The sequence below is a fragment of the Diabrotica virgifera genome, chromosome 10 (assembly GCF_917563875.1).
Source record: "Diabrotica virgifera virgifera chromosome 10, PGI_DIABVI_V3a".
Taxonomy (NCBI): Eukaryota; Metazoa; Arthropoda; class Insecta; order Coleoptera; family Chrysomelidae; genus Diabrotica; species Diabrotica virgifera.
In genome coordinates this window covers 147,307,697-147,331,677 of record NC_065452.1, presented here as the reverse complement: position 1 = coordinate 147,331,677, position 23,981 = coordinate 147,307,697, and the positions used below count along the sequence as shown (strand labels likewise).

At 32.5% G+C, this 23,981-nt stretch overlaps 2 protein-coding genes across 37 annotated transcripts in view; one reads left to right on the top strand and one right to left on the bottom strand.

Annotated features, from left to right (window-relative positions):
- Positions 1–23,981, top strand: part of LOC126893466 (protein claret segregational-like) — a 649,821-nt gene that overhangs the window by 490,827 nt on the left and 135,013 nt on the right. The gene's annotated exons all lie outside the window — the stretch shown is intronic.
- LOC126893469 (protein disulfide-isomerase A6 homolog) overlaps positions 1–23,981 on the bottom strand; it is a 504,458-nt gene that overhangs the window by 470,624 nt on the left and 9,853 nt on the right. For all 17 annotated transcript variants that reach the window (XR_007701193.1, XM_050663717.1, XM_050663729.1 and 14 more), the window contains exons 4-7: positions 23,306–23,533; positions 23,022–23,247; positions 21,079–21,376; positions 9,224–9,382 (exon numbers count right to left, since the gene is read on the bottom strand). Coding sequence is in view for 16 of the 17 variants with exons in the window: in XM_050663717.1 (XP_050519674.1) it covers positions 9,224–9,382; positions 21,079–21,376; positions 23,022–23,247; positions 23,306–23,533 (911 nt within the window). In the remaining variant the exon portion in view is untranslated. The remainder of the gene's footprint in view (positions 1–9,223; positions 9,383–21,078; positions 21,377–23,021; positions 23,248–23,305; positions 23,534–23,981) is intronic.

Genomic DNA, 23,981 nt, shown 5'->3' with positions numbered 1-23,981 from the left:
ACTACTGATGAGGGGGAAACAACCCCCGAAACCGGTATATACTCTTCCTGCACTCTCAGATTTGACCATAGTATTATGCAGCTGCTGCATTTTCGTGTTGCAAAGAAATTGAAAATGTATATACATTTTTAAAAATTTGTTTTAAATTCGTATTTAAATTCATACTGTTAGATTTAATCTAATCGCGCGACTGCTTACGTGACAGAAGTGAGCGCGACTGTTCCCAGGTTAATAGACCTGGTTATTTAACTTTTTCCAATGATTAAACCCAAGGTTTACCTATTTGAAAAAGTTATTCTGGTAAAATCTTTGAAAATGTGATTTATAATGAATCGTAATTTAATTTTTGAGTTCGGCCATGCAAGAATTAACGCTTTAGGTGCGTGGCGGCAAGAGTGGGTGTTACTCAGAGTGAACATGCAGGGGATGTGCTCTCCAGAGCTGTTTATGCTCGAAGAAATCATAATAATATAGAAGAAATGCAGGGGATGTGCTCTCCAGAGCTGTTCATGCTCGAAGAAATCATAATAATTAGTTATAAATTTAAAAAATAGTCACCCTTGCTGCAAAATAGCAATAATTGCGAAAAAACCATACAAAAACAAGTATTCGCATTTTACGTTTTTCAACCATTTATGCTACACTTAGGACCTTCATATTTATCCAGAAAAACTTTATGATACAGTAAAACAAAATTGTAAATTTCATTAAGATCGGTTCAATAAATTTTGCAAAAAAAAATTTGCAATCCAGCTTTCGCAAAAAAAAATTCATTTTTTCAAAATATTACAGGACTGAAAATAAAGCAGATAGCAAGTTGAATTTTTTTTGCGTATAGAAGTGTACTGTACCTCAGTGGCGGCTCGTGGCCTTGGAGACAGGGTCGGCAAGGTTTTTTTGTCTCCTCATATAGGTATACCATCAAACTAAAAGTTAAAAGGCTTAATTCATCATAGGAGATTTTGTTGTTTTTTGCTTTTTTTTTATTTGATGTACTTGACATTCTCTCTTGTTTCATGGTGTTTCGACAATACGTGTTGATTCTTTTGAGACAAGGTAAATCCCGTTTTTTTTTGGCAGAAATTGGTGGTAATAAGAAAATTGATTAACATTTTTTTGTAATGAATTGCAGTACTTACTACATAGAATTATACATACATATTGTGCAACTTATCCCACTTTCTGAAAATATTTGGACCAGCATAATTTTTAAGTACCTAACTTGTAATAATAAATATCTTGGAAATTCTTTGGCGAACGTAACTTTTAAATTTTAAATCGTCAAAGAGGTCAAAAATTTGCAAATCTTCAAAATTCGAAAAACGAGTATCTATTTGCATATAATAGTAGGTATCCAAAATTTCAAGATATACTTACTCGTTTTTCGAGATATGTATCATGTCGTTGTCTTTTTTGGGGTGGTTCGGAAATATCAAGCGAATCCAAAACGTCACTGCGTATATATTGGAAACCACTATCATTACGAAAATCTCTGAGATTTTGCACCAGCTTTCGTATTCTATTTTTAGAATAAATAATGTCTATTTAAAAAAATATTGAAAGAGTCATTAGTATTTAATAAAGTTCTCAAACCGATTGCTTCACGGATCGAGGTATCGCCACTTTCAAAATCATCGCCTTCGATAATAAAATCAAAAACTTCCAAAAGCTGTTCACGAAAATCTGCTACAGATACTAAAACTACAAGAGATAATCTGCTTAGATAAAACTAACCGAGATTTAAAATTTCATCGCGTCTGACAAACTGTTCGCTTTTTTTTTCGAAACAAATTTGTTCTAAAGCAGTAATCCGTTTAGGTGAGCTAAACTGGCAAGAAAAGACGATATTCTTTATTTTTTTACACGTATCATGTAAAACTAAATTCATTATATGCGCATAATGGTGAGTAAATAAAGGTTGTGATGCAATAGTTTTAACTTTTGCCTGGAGACTATTAAATTCACCACTCATCACAGCAACGCCGTCATAAGATTGCCCCAGTTTGCCCTACCAATTTATTTTTGGTATCAAAAAATTTGAATCTGTTCTTTAAAACACCAAAAATATATTCTGCCTTATTGCTTTTACTCACATCTCTAAAACCTAAAAACCTCTCATAAATATTACCACGTAACACGTATCGAACAAAATAATTGATAATTGTGAATGACATGATAATCAGAAGTTTCATCTACTTTCAGTGAAAAGCAAATGGTTTTCTAAATCTCAGATTCAACAACGTTATTCAAAATTTAACATTTGATTATATGTATTAGTTCATTCTGTATTACGAATACACTTCGAATCAGAAAGTAAATAATTTCTAAAACAATTTTATTAATTCTCTATAATTACTTTGATTTTTAACAAATGCTTCGATCCATCATGTCCACTAAATGATAATTCCTGACAACTTAAAAAAATTACAATATCAATTAAACGACGTAAAACGGCGTGATTATTTTTGACAATTTCTACCGATGCATGCTTCCAAATGAAACACCGACCGGCAGACCGAAATGTGCCGTACTTGGCGCTGGCGCTTAACCTGCCATGCCGTATCTGCTATTGCCCACGGAGAGAAGTAATGTTCGCTTGCTCATCGACTTGTTATGTCGTTGAGTTTTACGTGAAAATTGTCAAGCTACGGATGTTAGGGACGGCTAGCCGAAAAGTCAGATAAATGGCTCGGATCATTCATTTTTTGAGAAGTCTGTTATGCGCAGGGATCACTTAACGCTCGGATTGATCAAATTCTTTTAAAAACCATGAATAAAATTTAGTCTGTATTATCTGATAGATTTTTTTTTATTTCACAGATACAAATATTTAAAAAATCTATATCTATAAATGTGTGGGTCGGCACTGCCGACCCTGCCGTCCCTGACTGGCCGCCACTGCTGTACCTTTCATTTGCAATTTGCAAAATTAAAATCGATTAACTACCACGGCGTCAGGAATTTTTTTTAAATAAACATTAATTATTGGTGCTACGCGCAGGACAGCCGATAGTTTGCTCTGATTGGGCATTCCAATGACCTTTGATAATGATTGATACATTTTAATTTTTATTACATTTTGATATAAATAAATAAATTTGTTTATTGCAAAATAAAAACACATACTCTATTCTTTGAAATAACACTTTTTTAGCAAAAACTTTCTTTGTTCATATATTTTAAGTTAGAGAATAAAAGTTTATTATTTTTAAACATATGCAATTGTTTAAACAATATTTCACAAACAATAATCAAATTAGTTTGATTTTTGTGGAATTAAAATATTAAAATACAACAAAATATATAGTAAGAAAATAATATATTAGATAAAGATTGGAAGAAATTTTGGTGGAAATCAACTTGTGTGAATCGAACACCGCTGTCCTGCGCGTAGCACCAAAAATTAATGTTTATTTAAAAAAATTTCTGACGCCGTGGTAATTAATTGCTTTTAATTTTGCAAATTGCAAATGAAAGGTACAGTACACTTCTGTAAGCAAAAAAAAATTCAACTTGCTATCTGCTTTATTTTCAGTCCTGCAACATTTAAAAAAATGAATTTTTTTGCGAAAGCTGGATTGCAAAATTTATTTTGCAAAATCTATTAAACCGATCTTAATTAAATTTACAGTGTTGTTTTACTATATCATAAAGTTTTTCTGGGTAAAATATGAAGGTCATAATTGTATTATAAATGGTTGAAAAACGTAAAATGCGAATACTTGTTTTTGTGACTATTTTTTAAATTCTTAACCAATTCTATATTGTATGAAATTTAATTACGTAACTTTTATGTCAGTACAACTTTTCTCAGAAATGAATAGTTTTAAAGCTATAATCAAAAAACCAATAAAAAAATCGAATTTTTCCTTCATATTTTGACATTTTGATTATTTAACCTTCGGATGACCAAGCGGGGGAAATTGTGACCCTAGCTATTTTTCTTTAATAAATTCAAAAGTATTTTTAATTTTTAACTCAATATTTTTTTATTTGACTTTAATATCATTCTAGATATCCTCATATTTTAAAATAAAAAAAATTCCCTATATTTTACGAATAAAAAATATATTCTGAAGTTGATGTTTAGTAAAATTACCGTCTATTATGTGTAATTACAAGTAGCTTTACGCTAATGACGTCGACGTTGAAAAGTAACAAGACACTTACTCAACATACACACTACACATGACACTAATACTCATGTTGTGACTGGCTGAATGACATAAAGTCCATGCCAAAAAAAAATCTAAAAATTAAAAAAAAACTTTATTTTTTTGTAAATTGTCATTTTTGACCTGGGGTCATTTTCCCCCCTTGGTCATCCGTGTAACAAAAAAAGGTTGGTCATCGGAAGGTTAAACAATGTTGGAGGATAACTCAAATATTATTATTTGAGTTATTTTCAAGCAATTTATGCAAAAAAATTTGAGTCACCTCTCAACGTCCATCTCAAAACAAATGCGCCCTGGACTATCTTAGAACCCATCATGAACTTACAATTGGCGGTAGAAAATAATGGGAGAATCTGACGCAGGAAATGATAGATTGACTTGTTAGCAGTATTAAAGCTCGAATCCAGGCTTGCATCGATGCACATGGTGGAAATATACATTAAATTTGTTAAATACATATTAATTAGAAATCAATTTTTTATTTTTGGATTTATAAAAAAACAGTATCTCTTTTAAAACAAAAAATATCTGTCAACGTTATGATTTTTTTTATAAATAAAACCAATAAGAGTCGTTTCTGAAAATAATTGATAAAAGCAAAAAATTTTGGGTGATACATAACATTTGAAACTATGATTAACTATTTATATGGGAAATAAGCCATAATTAAATTGAAAAAAATAATTTTATTAACGTTTCGACGCCCAAATCGGGTGTCGTTGTCAAAATACAAAATACTACTAATTAAACAAAAATGTTGTTGCTAAGTAAAATATTCATCTAATAATTTATTTAATCTGACTCATTTATATTGGCAATGCAGACATATATTATACATTTTAAAGTGGAAGACTTTAAAATGATATTGCCAATATTTATGACTTGCGTTCCTGGGACGACTTTACTGAAAGATAGTTCATTCGATTACATGAAATCAACCCCAACTCAAGAATATCCGTCACAAAAAAAATCATAGCATGTGATCTGTCTTTAAAAAGACAACCAAATGCAACGATGACAGTAAAATTCTCGCGTTAGAGATTCCATAGTAAATCACGAGGGAAAACCAGGAAAAAACCTCGTGATACTATCCCGTCATCGTAAGTATTTGGTCTTACATTTAATTTACTCTCAAGAAACTAATACCAAATTCTGACTTTAATATGTTTAAATTATAAATAATATTAATAATACATAAATATACAAAAAGTAATACTAAAATTTAAAATATGTACTAACTCGATATGTTATTGACTTACTAATCGTGGTATTTTCTTTATATTGATTTCCTCTTTCAGTATGGGTAACCACATCCTACTGCATTCTACCGAGGAATTTGCGACACAATTGGTTTCATTTAGCATAATTAGAGCCGCTTCTTTGATTTTTCTCGTTTTACTATCTGATTCTTTCAGGACTATACTCGAATCTCTCCACTGAACTCTATGTTCATTATCCCATGCGTGTTGACATATTTGAGATCTATTAAATTGTCTATTTTTAATATAAGACTGATGTTCAGTTATTCTAACGTTTAATGGTCTTGATGTTTCGTTTCACCTAAATAAAATTGTTCGCATTCTCAAGGTATTTTATAAATGCAATTCCTTGTTCTTTCTTGTTCATTGTTAGGTTTAGTTTTAGATAGAATAGATCTCAATGTGTTTGTTGTTTTGAATGTTGTTGAAATGTTGAATTTATTTCCTATTGTTTTAAATTTCTCGGATAATCCTTTATATATTTATGGTATTGATATTTTCCTCGTATTATTTCTTGTGAATGTTGTAGGATCCCGTTCTAAGTTGTTCTGTTCCATTCGATCCAATCTTGACAATTCCTTATTTATAAACGATAAAGAATAATCATTTTTTAATAAAACAGATGTTAACAATTGTTTTTCTTCTAAAAATGATTTTCGTTAGAACAAGTAATTTTGGCTCTATCATACAAGGATTTAATGATTCCCTTTTTAACGTTGATGTTGTGATTTGATTTGTAATTGAGATATCTGTTGGTGTGTGTTGGTTTTCTATACACTTGAGTCTCATATCCAGTATCCTTCTTTGAGACTAAAACATCGAGAAAAGGCAGGGTGTTATTGTATTCCTTTTCCATTGTAAATTTTATTGTCTCTTCTTGATCATTTATAATATTCAGGAATGTATCCAACAATTCTGATCTATGAGGCCATATTGAAAACACATCATCTACATATCTCCACCATACTGTGGGTTTTAAATTTTGTTTAGAAATGATATTAGTTTCGAAATCCTCCTTGGCTAAATATATTAGCCAATAATGGAGATAAAGAAGAGCCCATTCCTAGACCAAAATTTTGTTTATAGAATTCATTATTTAGTTGAAAATAGGTATTATTAGTACACAATGTCATATTTACTATGGAATCTCTAACGCGAGAATTTTACTGTCATCGTTACATTTGGTTGTCTTTTTAAAGACAGATCACATGCTATGATTTTTTTGTGACGGATATTCTTGAGTTGGGTTTGATTTCATGTAATCGAATGAACTATCTTTCAGTAAAGTCGTTCCAGGAACGCAACTCATAAATATTGGCAATATCATTTTAAAGTCTTCTACTTTAAAATGTATAATAATGTATAATATACAGGGTGTTAGTAAATAAGTATGAAAAATTTTAAGGGCTAATTCTACATGAAAAATGAATGCCGGTTTGCTCTATAAACATATGTCCGCAAATGCTTCGTTTGCGAGATACGGGGCGTTGAAATTTTTATTTCAAACTGCCAATTTATTTATTGCTCTAATACCAGTTGAACTATGAAAATAAAATTTGGTGGGTTTTAGGAGGTAGTTATTGCGCATTTTTTAACATACAATTAAGAATTTTGTATTCATCATTGGCGCGCATACGGGTAATAGTCTGATTTTTTTTAAAGAAAAAAATAGTACGTCACTGAGATATTCCTAATTAAAAATTATTTTTAAATTCCACGTTTAATTTTTGATAAAAAACATTTCTTGCCTTTTTTCATATGATGCACCGTTTTGTGCAGAAAAATAAAATATCTTGGCGCGTATTTTTCATTTCTTAATACAATCATCAAGAACTATCCAATATAATACAGTGAAACTTGGATAATTCGAATCTCAGGGGACCGTTAAAAAATTCGAATTATCCAAAAATTCGAATTAAAAAATAAATCTACAAAAACAACGATTACCTACAAAAACACCTGCAAATGATAAATATCAGTAACTGATCAGCAAAAAAAACTAGTTGATCATTTTTATCACTTGGAAATGTTTTTGTTCCTATTCTTGCCCGAGTTTTGTCAACCTAAAAAATGGGCCAACAAAATTCGGCCAAAAATACCAATTAAAACATTTGCAAGCTATAAAAAAGACCGACTTTATTTTTTTCCAAAGAGATCCGAAATTTTTAGCTGCGTTTTAGAATTTAGCTTCTTAGTAATGACAAAAGATTCTAAGATATTCAGAAAAGATAGTAGAAAAGTTCGAATTATCCAAAATATAATTCGAATTATTCACTTTTTACCATTACTTATATAGGAAATGCTAGGGATCAGAATAAAAATTCGAATTAAAGAAGATTTCGAATTATGGAAGTTCGAATTAAACAGGTTCCACTGTATTACGAAACTAGAACAATAACAGAAAATATTACTAATAAGATTTCAACTAGGTGTAAAGCTGCAAAAAATGTTTAAAATGATCTCTTTTACAGGTAACAGAAGAATTTTAAATTCATCATTAGCGCGCGTACGGGTAATGGTCTGAATTTTTTGAACAAAAAAATAGTACGCCACTGAGATATGTCAAACTAAAAATTATTTTTGAATTCCTCGTTCAATCTTTCTTACCTTTTTTTCATACGAGGCGCCGTTTTTATGCAAAAAATAAAACATCCTAACGCTTACAAAGTATTTGAGGTAGTTTCCATATGCATAGAAACTTAGTTTTTTACATAAAAACGGCGCCGCATATGAAAAAAAGGCAAGAAAGCTTTTTTGTCGTAAATTTAATCAGCAATTCAAAAATGATTTTTAATTTGACATATCTCAGTGGCTTACTATTTTTCTCTTAAAAAAATTCAGAACATTACCCGTAAGCGCGCCAATGATGAATATAAAATTCTTCTATAACCTCTAAAGGAGGTAATTTTTAACATTTGTTGTAGCTCTGCACCTAGTTAAAATCTTATTAGTAATATTTTCTGTTATTGTTCCAGTTTAGTATTATTATATTGGATATTTCTTGATAATGTATTAAAAAAATGAAAAATACGCGTCAAGATGTTTTATTTTTCTGCATAAAAACGGTGCACCATATGAAAAAAAGTCAAGAAAAGTTTTTTATCACAAATTAGACGTAGAATTTAAAAATAATTTTTAATTCGAATTATCTCAGTGGTGTACTATTTTTTTCTTTAAAAAAATTGAGACACTTACCCGTAGGCGCGCCAATGATGAATACAAAATTCTTAATTATGTCAAAAAATGCGTAATAACTACCTCCTAAAACTCACCAAATTTCATTCTCATATCTCGACTGGTCTTAGAGCAATAAATAAATTGGCAGTTTGAAATAAAAATTTCAACACCCCGTATCTCGGAAACTAAGCATTTGCATACATATGGTTATAGAACAAACCGGCATTAATTTTTCATGTAGAATTAGCCCTTAACATTTTTCATACTTATTTACTAACACCCTGTATATCTGCATTGCCAATAAATGAGTCAGATTAAATAAATTATTAGAAGAATATTTTACTTAGCAACAACATTTTTGTTTAATTAGTAGTATTTTGTATTTTGTCAACGACACCCAATTTGGGCGTCGAAACGTTAATAAAATTATTTTTTTCAATTTAATTGTGGCTTAATTCCCATCTAAATAGTTAATCATAGAAATGCCACAAGAAAATAGCTTCAGAACAACATTTGAAACTATGTGTATTTTTTGTTATTGTTAGTCAACATTGTTTTAATTTGATGTTTTTCTGAAAATGAACGAAGACACAATGGTTTTATTATTCTTACCTTAAAAATTCATAAATACCATCCTTGGAAAATGATCCACGGAGAATAGAATATTTCATTTTCTTTGAGTTAATGACAGCCATAGCTGGATATCCAAATCCACCAATATCAAGGGAATTTTCTAAATCAAGTTGAGTACCTGCTTCAGACCAGACCCATCTATAAAAATAACAAAATTATTATATTTGGTTAGATAGAGATATTTAAACAGTACATATGCAAATATAATAAAATTTCTGTTGGTGAATGAGAGAATAGCTTTTTGAATGAATGAATACCTAAGAATTTAAAGGCACTAATCACACAGAAGGCTTGCAAACATATTACGGAACATAGAAATAGATGATCAGGATGTGAGCATCATTACAAATTTATACCGATATCAGTAAATATGTTACGGTAAATGTGATTAAATGGGAATTATTAATAATTACCGGTTACTATTAATACAACCCGAATAGCTAGGTAAAAGTAATAAATATACCAGAAATAATCACATTGACCGGTTATTATTAATAAATCCCGTATCCAAACGGTAAACGTGATAAATGTTGAATACCAATAAGTTCTTAGAAGCTTGTGGGATGGAGGGTTTACTTATTACATGTCTATACTAAATTTACAATCAAGATGCAGTAGAAATAAACAAACCAAGACACGTTAAATGCTACTAGGAGTACTCCTGAATCATAATTTACAATGTACCCATATACATTGTAAATCCTAAATCATGATTTCCAAAGTTTATACATTGTAAATTATGATTCGGGAGTGCTCCTAGTAGTATTTAACATGTCTTGGTTTGTAAATTTCTACTGCATCTTGATTGCAAATTTAGTATACTTAGGTTTTTTGATTAATAAGTTCTGTTTAACTGTCTAAATGTATTGCCAAAATTCCAAAATACGAGTTTGTTAATACATACTTATTACATGTCTAGTTAGGATTTTTGATTGAATATTTCATTCATAGGAGATTCTGACCAATAGAAAGCTACAGAAATCTAAATTAAATCGATAATTTTTGATAATTGCCCTTCGTCAAGTACATTACGTCAGATGCCCTTCGTTGCTACGAAAAAATACATTCAGTGACATTAATGACAATTAATGTTTTAAAAATTATAAAAGTGATGACTTTCAACCGTGAAATATTTATAACAACTGTGTGTTTAATTATACTAATTTGTACTTACATCAATAAATTACAATAAAATTTTGGTTTTGAACAGTTTTATTCATGAAATAATCGCAACAAATTGCACTCGATCTCTAAAATTAATATAGAATTTTAGAGCTCTTGTGCAATTACTACTGATAATTTTGTTTAAGGGCATAGGCGCAAAATGTCGCCTGACAAAATGTTCAATGTGCTTTAAATGTACTTAATTTTTTCGAATCCTAAGAAAACTGGTAGAACACTGGTAGAAAAAACCACAGAATGTAATGTACCCTTACATATGGCATTTATTGACTTTCACAAGGCTTTCGATAGCATTGAAACCTGGTCCTTTTTGTCAGCCCTCAGGGATGCTCGAATAGACTCACGGTACACTACACTCATTAAAAATATTTATGAACAGGCCACATTCCACATCAAAATCAATGAAAACCAAAAAACCGAAAAAATACGCCTTGGTAAAGGTATTAGGCAAGGTGATACTATTTCACCAAAACTTTTTACCTTAGCATTGGAAAATGTATTCAAACAGCTCGACTGGGAGGAAAAAGGTCTAAACATTGATGGTGTACGTTTGAGTCATTTGAGGTTTGCGGACGACATAGTATTATTCAGTACAGATATCAAGGAACTGGAGCAAATGATGAAGGAACTAAACCAGCAGTCAAATAAAATAGGTCTCAAAATGAATCTTCAGAAAACAAAAATAATGAGTAATGTACAAACTAATCTTGTTATTGACAACGTCAGTCTTGAAAATGTAGACCACTATATATATCTTGGACATACCATTAAAATCGGCAAAGAAAACCAAATAGCCGAAATAAAAAGACGCATACAATTGTCTTGGGTAGCTTTCGGCAAGTTAAGCTTTATCTTGAAGAATAGAGATATACCAATGTGTCTAAAACGTAGAGTTTATGACAAATGTATCTTGCCTGTAACTACATATGGACTGGAGACCATGGCCTTTACAAAGAAAACCTTAGAGCAGCTCAGTACAACTCAAAGAGCGATGGAGAGGGCCATGCTAGGGATTAGTATGAGAGACAAGATTCGAAATATCGACATTCGTGAAAGAACAAAGATTACTGATGTGGCAGAACGTATAGCAAGGCTCAAGTGGCAATGGGTCGGACATGTTGCCCGAGATAATCCCGAAAAATGGACACAGAGACTAACAAACTGGAGACCAAGAGAGAACAGGCGAGGAGTAGGCAGACCGCAGAAGAGGTGGGCAGATGATATCAAACAAGTCGCGGGCAAACAGTGGATGAGAATTGCCAAGGGTAGAAATCGATGGAAGCAAATAGAAGAGGCCTATGTCCAGCAGTGGACGAACACAGGCTGAAGAAGAAGAAGAAGAAAACTAATCAATATTTTTGAAAAATTTAAAGGCAGAATGAAAGACTTCATGATTACAGAGGGCCGAAAGTCCCTGAAAACTTCTATAATGTTTATTTTAATAAGTTACAGTTATTTATAATTGCAAATATTTCATTCAAAAGAAATTTTTTATTCTGGTGGACTTGAGAGGCCCTCGGTAATAACGTAATCTTTCATTCTGCATTTAAATTTTTTAAAAATACTTATTAGTTTTCTCATGATTCCAAAAAAATGAATACATTTAAAACACATTGAAAATTTTAACAGGCAACATTTTGCGCCTTTCCCCTTAAGTGTTTAACTGTTTTTACTTATTAAATGTTTAGTTAGGTTTTTTTTATTGATAAATGTTGTTTAAGTGCTTTAACTTTGTTACCAAATACAGGTCTAGTTAAATAGGTTTTTTTGGTTGATAAATGTTGTTTAAGTGTTTTAATTTTGTTACCAAATACAAATCTATTATTACTTGTTTGTTACCAAATATAAGTCTAGTTAGGTTTTTTGATTGATAAATTATGTTTAGGCTTTTAACTTTATTAAAAAATTCGAGTCTTTTTTTTTACTTATTACATGTCTAGTTAGGTTTTTTGATTAATAAGTTCTGTTTAAGTGTTTAACTTTATTACCAAGTTTCATAAATAAACAGTAGCGAAGCCCAAAATGCGTTTTTATTACATTTACCAGAGCTGTTAGGATAGTATTAATAATAACCGGTTAATCTAATTATAAAGGCATTATTAATCACATTGACCAACTGCTAAGGTTATTATTAATACAGACCGGACTTATCACATTGACCGTAACAAATATACCGAAATCAAGCAATAAAGAACTGAACCTCCGAAAAAAAAGGATGTGTGTACTTTGTACGCACGTAAGAAGTTATACTTCTATTAAGTATATGATTTCAACGAAATAAATATACTTAAAAGTTTATTTGTATTTTATTTAATTAATAAACTAATTTTGATTCCAAAAATATAAAAAAAAGGATAACAATCGTCCCTGTCAGGATTTGAACCCGGGACTTTTGCGTTATGTAGTCGAATGCTCTACCAATAACCCATCAGGGTTTTGTTTTTACGGCTTCTGGGACGTAATTACAAACGACGTTGACTAATAGATCAAGTGAAGTATTAAATATAAATGTTTAAAAATACTTATTATCTTACTCCCAAGGAAGACAAATCCAAAGACACAAAAATTATAATAAATATATTTACTAAAAACACTAATATATTATTTTCAAACCTTAGTTGCGCTGATACATACATAAATTGGATGATTTAGCAACTAACAACATACTGCTGGTGTGCGCATGCGCCAGGGAATGTAAAAATTCACCCTCGTGCCTAAAGAAGTATAACTTCAAAAAAACACGACAAGACGGATCTAATTCTTTTTGCATTCGATTCGTGAATGCGCCAGGAAACTTTGTGACCCCGAGCCATGATATAATATTGAAACACTGCATACAAAAAATGCATTCTTAAAGTTCATCTCAGACAATAAAAAAAATTCAGAACTCGTCAATTATCGGCGGAAATAAGTTCAATTTTATTAATTGGGGGGTTTGTGGGGTCGCTGAAAACGAATATGATGTCGAAAGTGATCTCTGGAGTAGCTGGTGCCCAGGGTACCTACTGTTTGCCTCGTCTTGTGTGGGTTTCGACAAATTACTCGGGGGTTTTTGTGGTCGCTAACGACGAATATGATATCGGAAGTGATTTCCGGAGTACCTGGTACCCAGGGTACCTACTGTTTACCTCGTATTGTGGAATTTTCGGCAAAAATAATTACTCGGAGGATTTTTGTGATCGCTAACGACGAATATGACATCAGAAGTGATCTCCGGAATCAGGGTACCTACTTCTTCTGAAGTTTTCGGCAAATTCATTAAAAAATTAGCCAAAAATCATTGCTTGGGGGTTTTTTGGGGTCTCTGACGAAGAATATGACATCGGAAGTGATCTCTGGAGTACCTGGTGCCCAGGGTACCTACTGTTTATCTCGTGACTAATGATTTTTGACTAATATTTTAAAGACTTTGCCGAAAACTCCAGAAGACGAGGTAAAGAGTAGTTACCCTGGGCATCAGGTACTCCGGAGATCATTTCCGATGTCATACTCGTCGAAAGAGACCACAAAAACCCCCCGAGTAATGAATTTTGCCTAATTTTTTAATAAATTTGTCGAAAATTCCAGAAAACGAGGTAAACAGTAGGTACCCTGGGTACCAGGCACTCCGTAGATCACTTTCGATATCATATTCATCGTCAGCGACACAAAAACCAGAGTACTGAGTTTCCAGAGTAATAATTTTTGACTAATGTTTTAATAATTTTTTTGCCGAAAACTCCACAAGACGAGGTAAACTGTAGGTACCCTGGGCACCAGGTACTCCGGAAATCACTTCCGATGTCATATTCGTCGTTAGCGACCCCAAAAACCTCCGAGCAATTTGCCGAAAAAACCACAAGACGAGGTAAACAGTAGGTACCTGGGCACCAGGTACTCCGGAAATCACTTTCGATGTCATATTCGTCGTTAGCGACCCCAAAAAACCCCGGGTAATGATTTTTGACTAATTTTTTAATGAATCTGCCGAAAACTCCACAAGACGAGGCAAACAGTAGGCACCCTGGGCCCCAGGTACTCCGGAAATCACTTTCGAAGTCATATTCGTTTTCAGCGACCCCAAAAACCCCGGGTAAGAAAATTGAACTCATTTCCGCCGGTAATTGACGAGTTCTGAATTTTTTTTATTGTCTGTTTGAGATGCACTTTAAGAATGCATTTTTTGTATGCAGTTTTTCAATATTATATCATGGCTCGGGGTCACAAAGTTTCCTGGCGCATTCACGAATCGAATGCAAAAAGAATTATTAAGATCCATCTTGTCGTTTTTTTTTTTCGGAGGTAAGGCCGATTTTAGTGCTTTATTGCTTCGCATATCTAAAGATATTCCAAAAAGAAGAGGACTACGACAAGGATGTGTACTATTCCTTCTACTTTTTAATATATGTTTAGAAGAGATGTTTAAAGAGGCACTAGAAGATATTAATGGAGGAATATCAATTAACGGAACACTAGTGAATAATCTGGCAGGAGAGAATACCTGATTGGAAAAAAAGTATACAGTAAAACCTGCCATATCCGGATCAATGTGGCGACAGACCGATCCGGATATGAAAAAATCCGGATATCAAGACCACTACTTCTTTTACAGTTTCTGAAAGGGTTTCTCCTTCACACATTCCAGTAATCAACGCCGTCAATAACTTTCGTCGATAGACACGTTTTATAGATTCTATAATACATTATTTCGCCATCTTTTAGTTCTTCTTTTAGTGCGTTGTCCAACAGCAGGACTGCCTTTTTCGGTAGATTTCGGTAGATCCGGACGGCGCAGAACCGTCCGGATATGGGGAGGTCCGGATATGACAGGTCCGGATATGGCAGGTTGTACTGTAATTGTAAAGATACCCAAGAAGGGAGATCAAACGAATTGCAAAAATTGGCGAGCAATAACACTACTTTCTACAGTGAGTAAAGTCATGACAAGGATGATACTAGAAAGAATGGAAGAAACTATAGACCAGTTGTTAAGACCAAACCAAGCGGGCTTCAGAAGTAATAAAGTATGCACAGATCATATTAACACATTAAGAAACATTGTAGAACAAACAATAGAATGGCAGAGCAAAATCTATATAAATTTCATTGATTTTAGACAAGCTTTTGACCGGATTACAGAGAAAAAATGTGGGAAATATTAAAGAGATATGGAATTCCATTAAAATACATAAGAATAATTATCAAAATGTTCTATGAAAACTATACCGCACAAATCATGCACAATGGGAAACTCACAGAACCAATTAACATAGACAGTGGAGTCAGACAGGGGTGTATTCTATCTCCAACCATATTTTTGATCTTAATCGACTGGGTCATAAAGAAGGCAACGAAAAATAAAACATGAATTAGATGGAATGCTTTCGGTCAGCTTGAAGATCTAGACTTTGCGGATGATATATGTCTGGTGTCCGAAAAAAGACAACATATGCAGAAAAAACAGAAAAGGTGACAGAAGAAGCAAGAAAAATAGGATTACAGATTAACACAAGAAAAACAAAACTTATGAAGATAAGTACGGAAAGAGAAATGGGTATATTCATTGAAGGAGAAGAAGTAGAAAATGTACAGAAGTTTTGCTATCTGGGAAGCATAATTGACGCTAGCGGTGGAATAGAAGAGGAAATTAATGGAAGGATAACTAAAGCCCAAAATGCATACTATATGCTGAAGAAAACATGCGAGTCCAATAAATTAACAACCAAAATCAAAATCAGGATATTTAATACAAATGTAAAGAGCATTTTGCTATATGCAGCAGAAACTTGGAAAATAGAGAAAAAGATTATACAAAAGGTTCAAACATTTGTAAATAGATGCCTTAGATTAGACGAATATTGCAAATATATTGGCCAAGTCGGATAAGTAACAAGGAACTTTGGAGAAAAACTAATCAAGAGCCGATAGCCAAAACGATAAATAGACGCAAATGGAAGTTTATTGGACACACATTAAGGAAAATGAAAATGATAAAACCAAACAAGCCCTGGATTACCAACCAACTGGAAAAAGAAAACAAGGCAGAGCAATGGCATCCTGGAAAAGAAATATTAGCAGAGAGCTAGAAGACAATGGGTTAACATGGAAAGAGGTGAAAGCCCTGGCCAGGAACAGAGATGAATGGAGTGGACTGTAGAGGCCCTATGTTCCAAATGGAATTAAGAGGAGTAAAGTAAAGTAAGTAGTGAATAATCTCAGATATGCAGACGATACAATACTCCTTGCGGACAGCAGGAGAGGGCTGCAAATTTTTCTCACTACGCTCAAGCGTGCTGGCGCGCAAAGCGACTCAAAGGTAGGAATATTCAACATTATGTATCTCTTGTAATTTTAATCCGATCAATCTGAAATTTTAAGAGTATTCTTGCAGTTATGCACTTTCATTTAAAATAATACCTCCCCCATTAAAGGAAGAGGTATATATAGTAAATTCTGAGCACATAGATAAGAGGAGACCTATAAGAGAAATATTAATTTCGTAAAAAAATATTTAGTACTGACGCACAGTGGTCCAAAAACCCGAAAAGCTGGCCAAAAGTCAAAAAAAATTTAACGTTTCGAGAATATTATTACATTTTCTAAAAGGGAATTAAATTCCCTATTCAGTTCTGGCAATCCTAAAGCTATATCTCCTGTATCTTAATTTCCAGTTCAGTTCAAAGTTGACCTTCGTACGGAACAAAAGCGCAGTTAAGAATAACGAATATTTTATACGCACAGTCTTGTGCGTGTATCTCGAAAACGAAGTGTGAAAATTCAATTCTGCAAAATGGAGGATATTCGTGGAGCCATCTTTAATAAAAACCGATAATATCAAAATATTTGTATATGTGTTATATTTAGTAGATTTTAAGTTGAAGTTAAGTAATAAGAAAGTATATAAACTGCGCGTCATAGAAAACGGGCACCCTAAAAAATGGGTCATTTTTGATGTCGCGTATCTTCTAAACCTGTTGTCCGATTTAAGTGATTTTTTGAATATGTTATAGCCTTATTCTTTAACAATATCTCTATAATAATATTTTTGCTAAACAGATAAATTTTCATTGTATATCGGGTGTCCGAATCAAACGTGTTTTTTTCTCAAAGTTCGCAACACCCTGTGAAATATTCTAGAATTTCCACAAGGAAGAACTTCCCATAGTTGGCTGTATACCATTAATTACAAGTAAAATTTAATAAAAAAGTTTCTTCTTGGTAAAAGTTATATTAGTTTAAAAAGCCCTGAAGGGCTACAAACATATGAACAAAACGTTTTCGCTCTGTAACAAGAGCATCATCAGTGTTACAAGAACATGGTGAGCCAACCAAAAAATACAAAGGTCAAAGCCTTTCAACAAACAGACAATATTCTTATATAAATGAAAACCGAAAAATCCAAAGGATGGATAAAATTCCTAAGGATACGGCCTTAAGGCAACATATGACTCCCACACGTTGTAAGTGGGTCAAAAGGTAACTAGGTCATTCTGTTATAAGAGGTGGCAGGCAACTCCTGCCACCTGCCACAAGTTGCCTGCCACCTCTTATAACAGAATGACCTAGTTACCTTTTGACCCACTTACAACGTGTGCGAGTCATATGTTGCCCTAGGGCCGTATCCTTAGGAATTTTATCCATCCTTTGGATTTTTCGATGTTTTCATTTATATAAGACTTTTGTCTGTTTTTTGAAAAGCTTTAACCTTTGTATTTTTTGGTTGGCTCACCATGTTCTTGTAACACTGATGATGCTCTTGTTACAGAGCGAAAACGTTTTGTTCATATGTTTGTAGCCCTTTAGGGCTTTTTAAACTAATATACCTATTACCAAGAAGAACATTTTTTATTAAATTTCAATTCTAGCATTTATAAAATACTGAAATTAAAACCCAACTATAGCCTTAGGTTTTCTTAACATTCTGTTGTTTTATTCATTCGCTTATGTTGGATAATACAAAAGTTATGTACTTTAACAACTAGCCATGCCCTTCATCAGTACAGGGTGTTATAAGTCTAACGGGTGTTAGGGACTAAATAAGTTCGACAAACTTTAAGGGGTAATTCTACATTAAAAAATAATGACAGTTTGCTTTATAATCATATATCCGCAAATGCTTCGTTTCCGAGATATGGGATGTTAAATTTTTTCTTACAAACTGATGATTTATTTATTGCTTTAAAACCGGTTTAGATATGCAAATGAAATTTGGTAGGTTTTAAGAGATGGTTATTGCGCATTTTTTGACATGCAACTAAGAATTTTATATTCAATATTGGAGCGGATACGGGTAATTTGACCGATCATATTATTCGTATGCACGCCAATGGTGAATAAAAAATTCTTAATTGTATGTCAAAAGATGTTCAATAACTACGTTTTAAAACCCACCAAATTTCATTTGCATATCTCAACCGGTTTTAGGGCAATAAATAAATCGTCAGTTTGTAAGAAAAAATTCAACATCCTGTATGTCGGAAACGAAGCATTTGCGGACATATGTTTATAAAGCAAACGGTCATTATGTTTTCATGCAGAATTACCCCTTAAGTTTGTCGTACTTCTTTAGAAACATCCTGTACTGATAAAGAGCATGCCTAGTTGCTAAAGTACATAACTTTTGTATTATCCAACATAAGCGAATGAATCAAAAAACAGAATGTTAAGAAAACCTGAGGCTATAGTTGGGTTTTAATTCCAGTATTTTATAAATGCTAGAATATTAAACAGGGTGTTGCGAACTTTGAGAAAAAAACACAGATTGATTCGTACACCCGGTATACAATGAAAATTTACCTGTTTAGCAAAAATATTATTACAGGGATATTGACAAAGAATGGAGCTATAACATATTCAAAAAATCACTTAAATCGAACAACAGGTTTAGGAGATACGCGACATCAAAAATGACCCATTTTTTAGGGTGCCCGTTTTCTATGACGCACAGTGTATTTTGAAAAAATTAAATTTTCAGATAGCCAAATAGTTATTTATTCCATCGAATTCCAAGACGTTACTGCAATCATCTTTTAGCTTATATTTCTCTCTTTAAGATTCAAAAAAAAAATTAGCTGCCACTATTTGCCCCTTTGGTTTTGCGAGAATTTTTTGTACAAGCGTTCTGCGCTATGAGTTTCAATATGAATCGTTAACAACGCAGAATCAACAGACCATGCCGCAACATTCAAGTAGTTGTTATGACTGTAGATCTTTAGTTATTTCAGTATGGTATTGTAAAATCGTAGATAAAAGATTGAGGTACAGTATTGTTGAAAAATAAAGTAAAAATTAGTTTTGGAATAAAAAATTAGCGGATTGCATCCGCCATTTTGTTTTTTGAAATTTCGATTTGGGATTCGTAATCAGCAACCTCAAAAACCCCTGGATATCAAATTTGGACGGTATTACATATACCGGGTGTCCACTTATATTTTCCCCCATTTTAACTCCCTATAACTTCTAAACGGCTTAAGATAGAAAAATGCGGTTTTCGCTGAAATGTTTTATTTTAGTAAAAGTTTTGTCTAAATGTATTGAATTTTTTATATCACTTTCGAATACGAAAAAGAAAATGGCGGATTTTTGGAAAAAACCGTTGTTGACTTTTTTTTAATGGAACACCCAGTATATTTTTTTGCAAATTGAAAGAAAGGGGATTCACCTATCCAGCGATATAAAGTTTTTCAAAATCGGTTGTCAAATCTCTGATTAATTAATTTTTAAAATGAGCGGTGCAACGTGGATATTACATACCTAAATAACATAACTAAGCAAAATGATATTATGTTATGTGATTTCCACATTGCATCTCTCTTTTTAACAATTATTTGTTCAGTCACTTGACAACCGATTTTAAAAAATTTTATATCGCTGGATAAGTAAATGACCGTTTTTTCAAGCTACAAAAAATATACTGGGTGTTTCAATAATAAAAGTCAATGTTTTTTTTTTTCAAAAATCCGCCATTTTTTATTTAAAAGCGATATAAAAAATGGTCATTTACCTAAAAACTTGAAAAAACGGTCATTTACCTATCCAACGATATAAATTTGTTTAAAATCGGTTGTCAAATGACTGGGTAATTAATTTTTAAAATGAGAGATGTAATGTGGAAATCACATAACCATACGTAACATAATATCAATTTATGTGATATCCACGTTGCACCTCTCATTTTAAAAATTAATTACTCAGTGATTTGACAACCGATTTTGAAAAACTTTATATTGCTGGATAGGTGAATGACCTTTCTTTCAATTTACAAAAAAATATACTGGGTGTTCCATTAAAAAAAAGTCAACAACGTTTTTTCAAAAATCCGCCATTTTTATTTTCGTATTTTAAAGCGATATAAAAAATTCAATCCATTCAGACAAAACTTTTACTAAAATAAAACATTTCAGCGTAAACCGCATATTTCTATCTTGAGCCCTTTAGAAGTTATAGGCAGTTAAAATGGGGGAAAATATAAGTGGACACCCGGTATTTAAAATACATAAACCCGCCATTTTGTTTGTTGCAATTCAGACTTCGGATTCGTAATTACCGACCTCAAAAACCCCTGGATGCCTAATTTCATGCAAATCAAAAACGCTTTCAAATTTTGTCCATCTTTTCGGGGTTTTGGACCACTGTGTGACGGTAGATTCCTTTATAAAAACACGGATACATACCCCCACATCTTCTTTTTGAATGTTTCTCCAATACCAGCAAGCATCTTAATATAATTATTTCTACATTCAGACTGACAATCTAAAATGTGAGGAAGAACGGCTACTACACACAGAGGTTTGTCTTCACACAATTTCTTAAATGACTTGTCATCTAAAATTTGAGTTACTTCTGGTGCTGGAATGTTCTCTTCTAACTTATCTAAAGCCCAGGTAACAATGTCACTTGATGTACGACCGCCATCATAATCTGTAGGAGAATCTTTTGCATCTGGGCCAAAGAATTTGATTGTTGGATATCCTATAAACAGAATTTTTTATAATTACTAAAAAAATAAAATGCAAATGGTAAATGACAAGATAATTAGATTAATATAGAAGGCACTTATGGAATAAAATTATTTCTGTCCTTGTTTTAAAAAATTATAGAAAACGCTGAGACCCATCAATTTTTATATACAGGGTGTTTCATTAATAATTGTCCATATAGTACCTGGAGAAACCTTAGCACAAAATATGAAGATTTAACCTAAAACACTTAAATAAAATGTGGTTAATTACTGAGTTACAGGGTGTTTTATCTAAAAATTTAAATTAAAAACTATTTTTGCTCAGCATTTAAAAACTATTCGATGTATCCTTTTCATACTTGGCAGGAAGTATAGGTACTGTACAAACTACTAAATTATGTTAAACAAACGTTTCTGGCTATTACCAGAGGCGTACGACGGGGAAAGTGAATGGTTGACTCTTTCCAAATTCTACGCCACTGGCGGAATTGCTATTTTAGTTCAATTTTTGGATTCTCCAATACTTTCTATGAAAATAATATACTCTTCATTCGTAACGATAAAGTCATTAGTTTTCGAGATCTTTGATTAATGTATTGTGTCGTTTCACTTTTAATTTCAAATATCTCGAAAACTAATCATTTTATCGTTACGAATGAAGAGTATATTATTTACATAAAAAGTAGTTTAAAATCAAAAAATTACACTAAAATAGCAATTTCGTCAGTGGCATAGTATTTGGGAAGGGTCAACCAGCCACTATCCCCTGTCGTGCGCCTCTGGTAGTAGCTAGAAACGTTTATGTATCTTAATTTAGTAGGGTGTATAGTACCTACATTTTCTGCCAAGTATGATAAGGATACGCCAAATAGTTTTAAAGTACTGGGTACAAATAATTTTTAAATTTTAATCATATGAATCATATAAATTAATCAAGATGACTGTGTCGTTTCATATTTAACTTCAAACATCTCGAAAACTAATGACTATCGTTACCAATGAAGAGTATATTATTTACGTAGAAAGTATTGGAGAATCAAAAAATGGCACTAAAATAGTAATTCCTCCAGTGGCGTAGAATTTGAGAAGGGATAACCATTCACCATCCCCTGTAGTACGCCTCTGGTAGTCGCTAGAAACGTTTGTTTATCATAATTTAGTAGAGTTTCTAGTAGTCGCACTTTCTGCCAAGTATGAAAAGGATATGTCGTTTTAAAATGCTGAGCAAAAATAGTTTTTAAATTTTTTGATAAAACACCATGTAACTCAGTAAGGAACCACATTTTATTTAAGTGTTTCAGGTTAAATCTTCGTATTTTGTGCCAAGGTTTCTCCAGTTACTATATGGACAATTATTAATGAAACACCCTGTATAAAGGCGTGCTTTTTAGATATAAATTTAAATCTATAGGGTGATTCATGCAAGCCTACCATAGTCCATAAGCTTTATTTTTAACGGAACACCCTGTATATTTTTATAAGCTACTTAACCTGATTTCAACGAACTATGCCTCAGGCCGGGGATACTGCTTCATGTATGTAGTGGAAAAAATGCTGTATGTTTATAAATGGAGTCTCGTAAATTGACCAATAAAACAAGGAAAAGTGGTCTCACAAATTACAAAATATGTTACTTTTTTATAAATTTCATTTTACCTTGTACTCCATATAGTGATGCTCTTGCTTGATGAACAGTTGCATCCAATGCTCCAAGTTTTACCTTGCCTTTAAGTTCAGCTGCAGCTTTAGCCCAATGAGGTGCGAGGTTTTTACAGTGCCCACACCACGGAGCAAAGAATTCTACTAGCCACATATCATCAGATTTCAGTACTAGCTTTTCAAAATTGCTATCAGTCAGTTCTACTACGTGGCTATTATCAGACTAGAACAAAAAATCATTCTTGTAAATAGTGTTAAGATTTTTAATAAATATCACCTACATCATCAGACTGTGATCCACCTCCTAAACCAAGATTTGCTTTAGCTTTTGCTTTAGCTGCCTTGAGAGCACCTTCAACGATATCTTTGGCAGTTCTACCACCATTAAAATCTTCAGGTTTACGTTTATCTGCCCCAAAAATTTTTATAGTAGGAAATCCTCTAATTCCATACTGACCTCCGATTTCTTTGTGCTGGTCTACATCTACGGCTCCAACTTTCACAATACCCTAAAATTAATTGGCATTAAAAATTTCCATTATATATTTATGTGTTTGCAGGAAAGCAACATTGAACACCTTAGCTGCATTTAGAGATATTCATAAATTTACATTGAGTGCATTACGAGTCATATTTATATGTCCCGTAGTGAACCTTTGCAACAGTGCATTACGACATAGTCAACACAGCCAACCGTTAGTGTAATAAAAGGTCTATTTGTCTCGTAATGCAGCGAACATAAGAAACTAATGCAATATTAATGAGGAGATGAGTCACACAAGGAGACACGATATCGCCTAAATTACTTACACTTGTTTTGGAGGATATTTAAAAAAACTGGAATGGGAACAAAAAGGAATTAACATTCAAAACAGTACAAGGAATTAACGTTCAAAACAAAAGGAACAGAATCTGATTCTCAGAATCTTAATAACCGTATACTACATGATAAGTCGG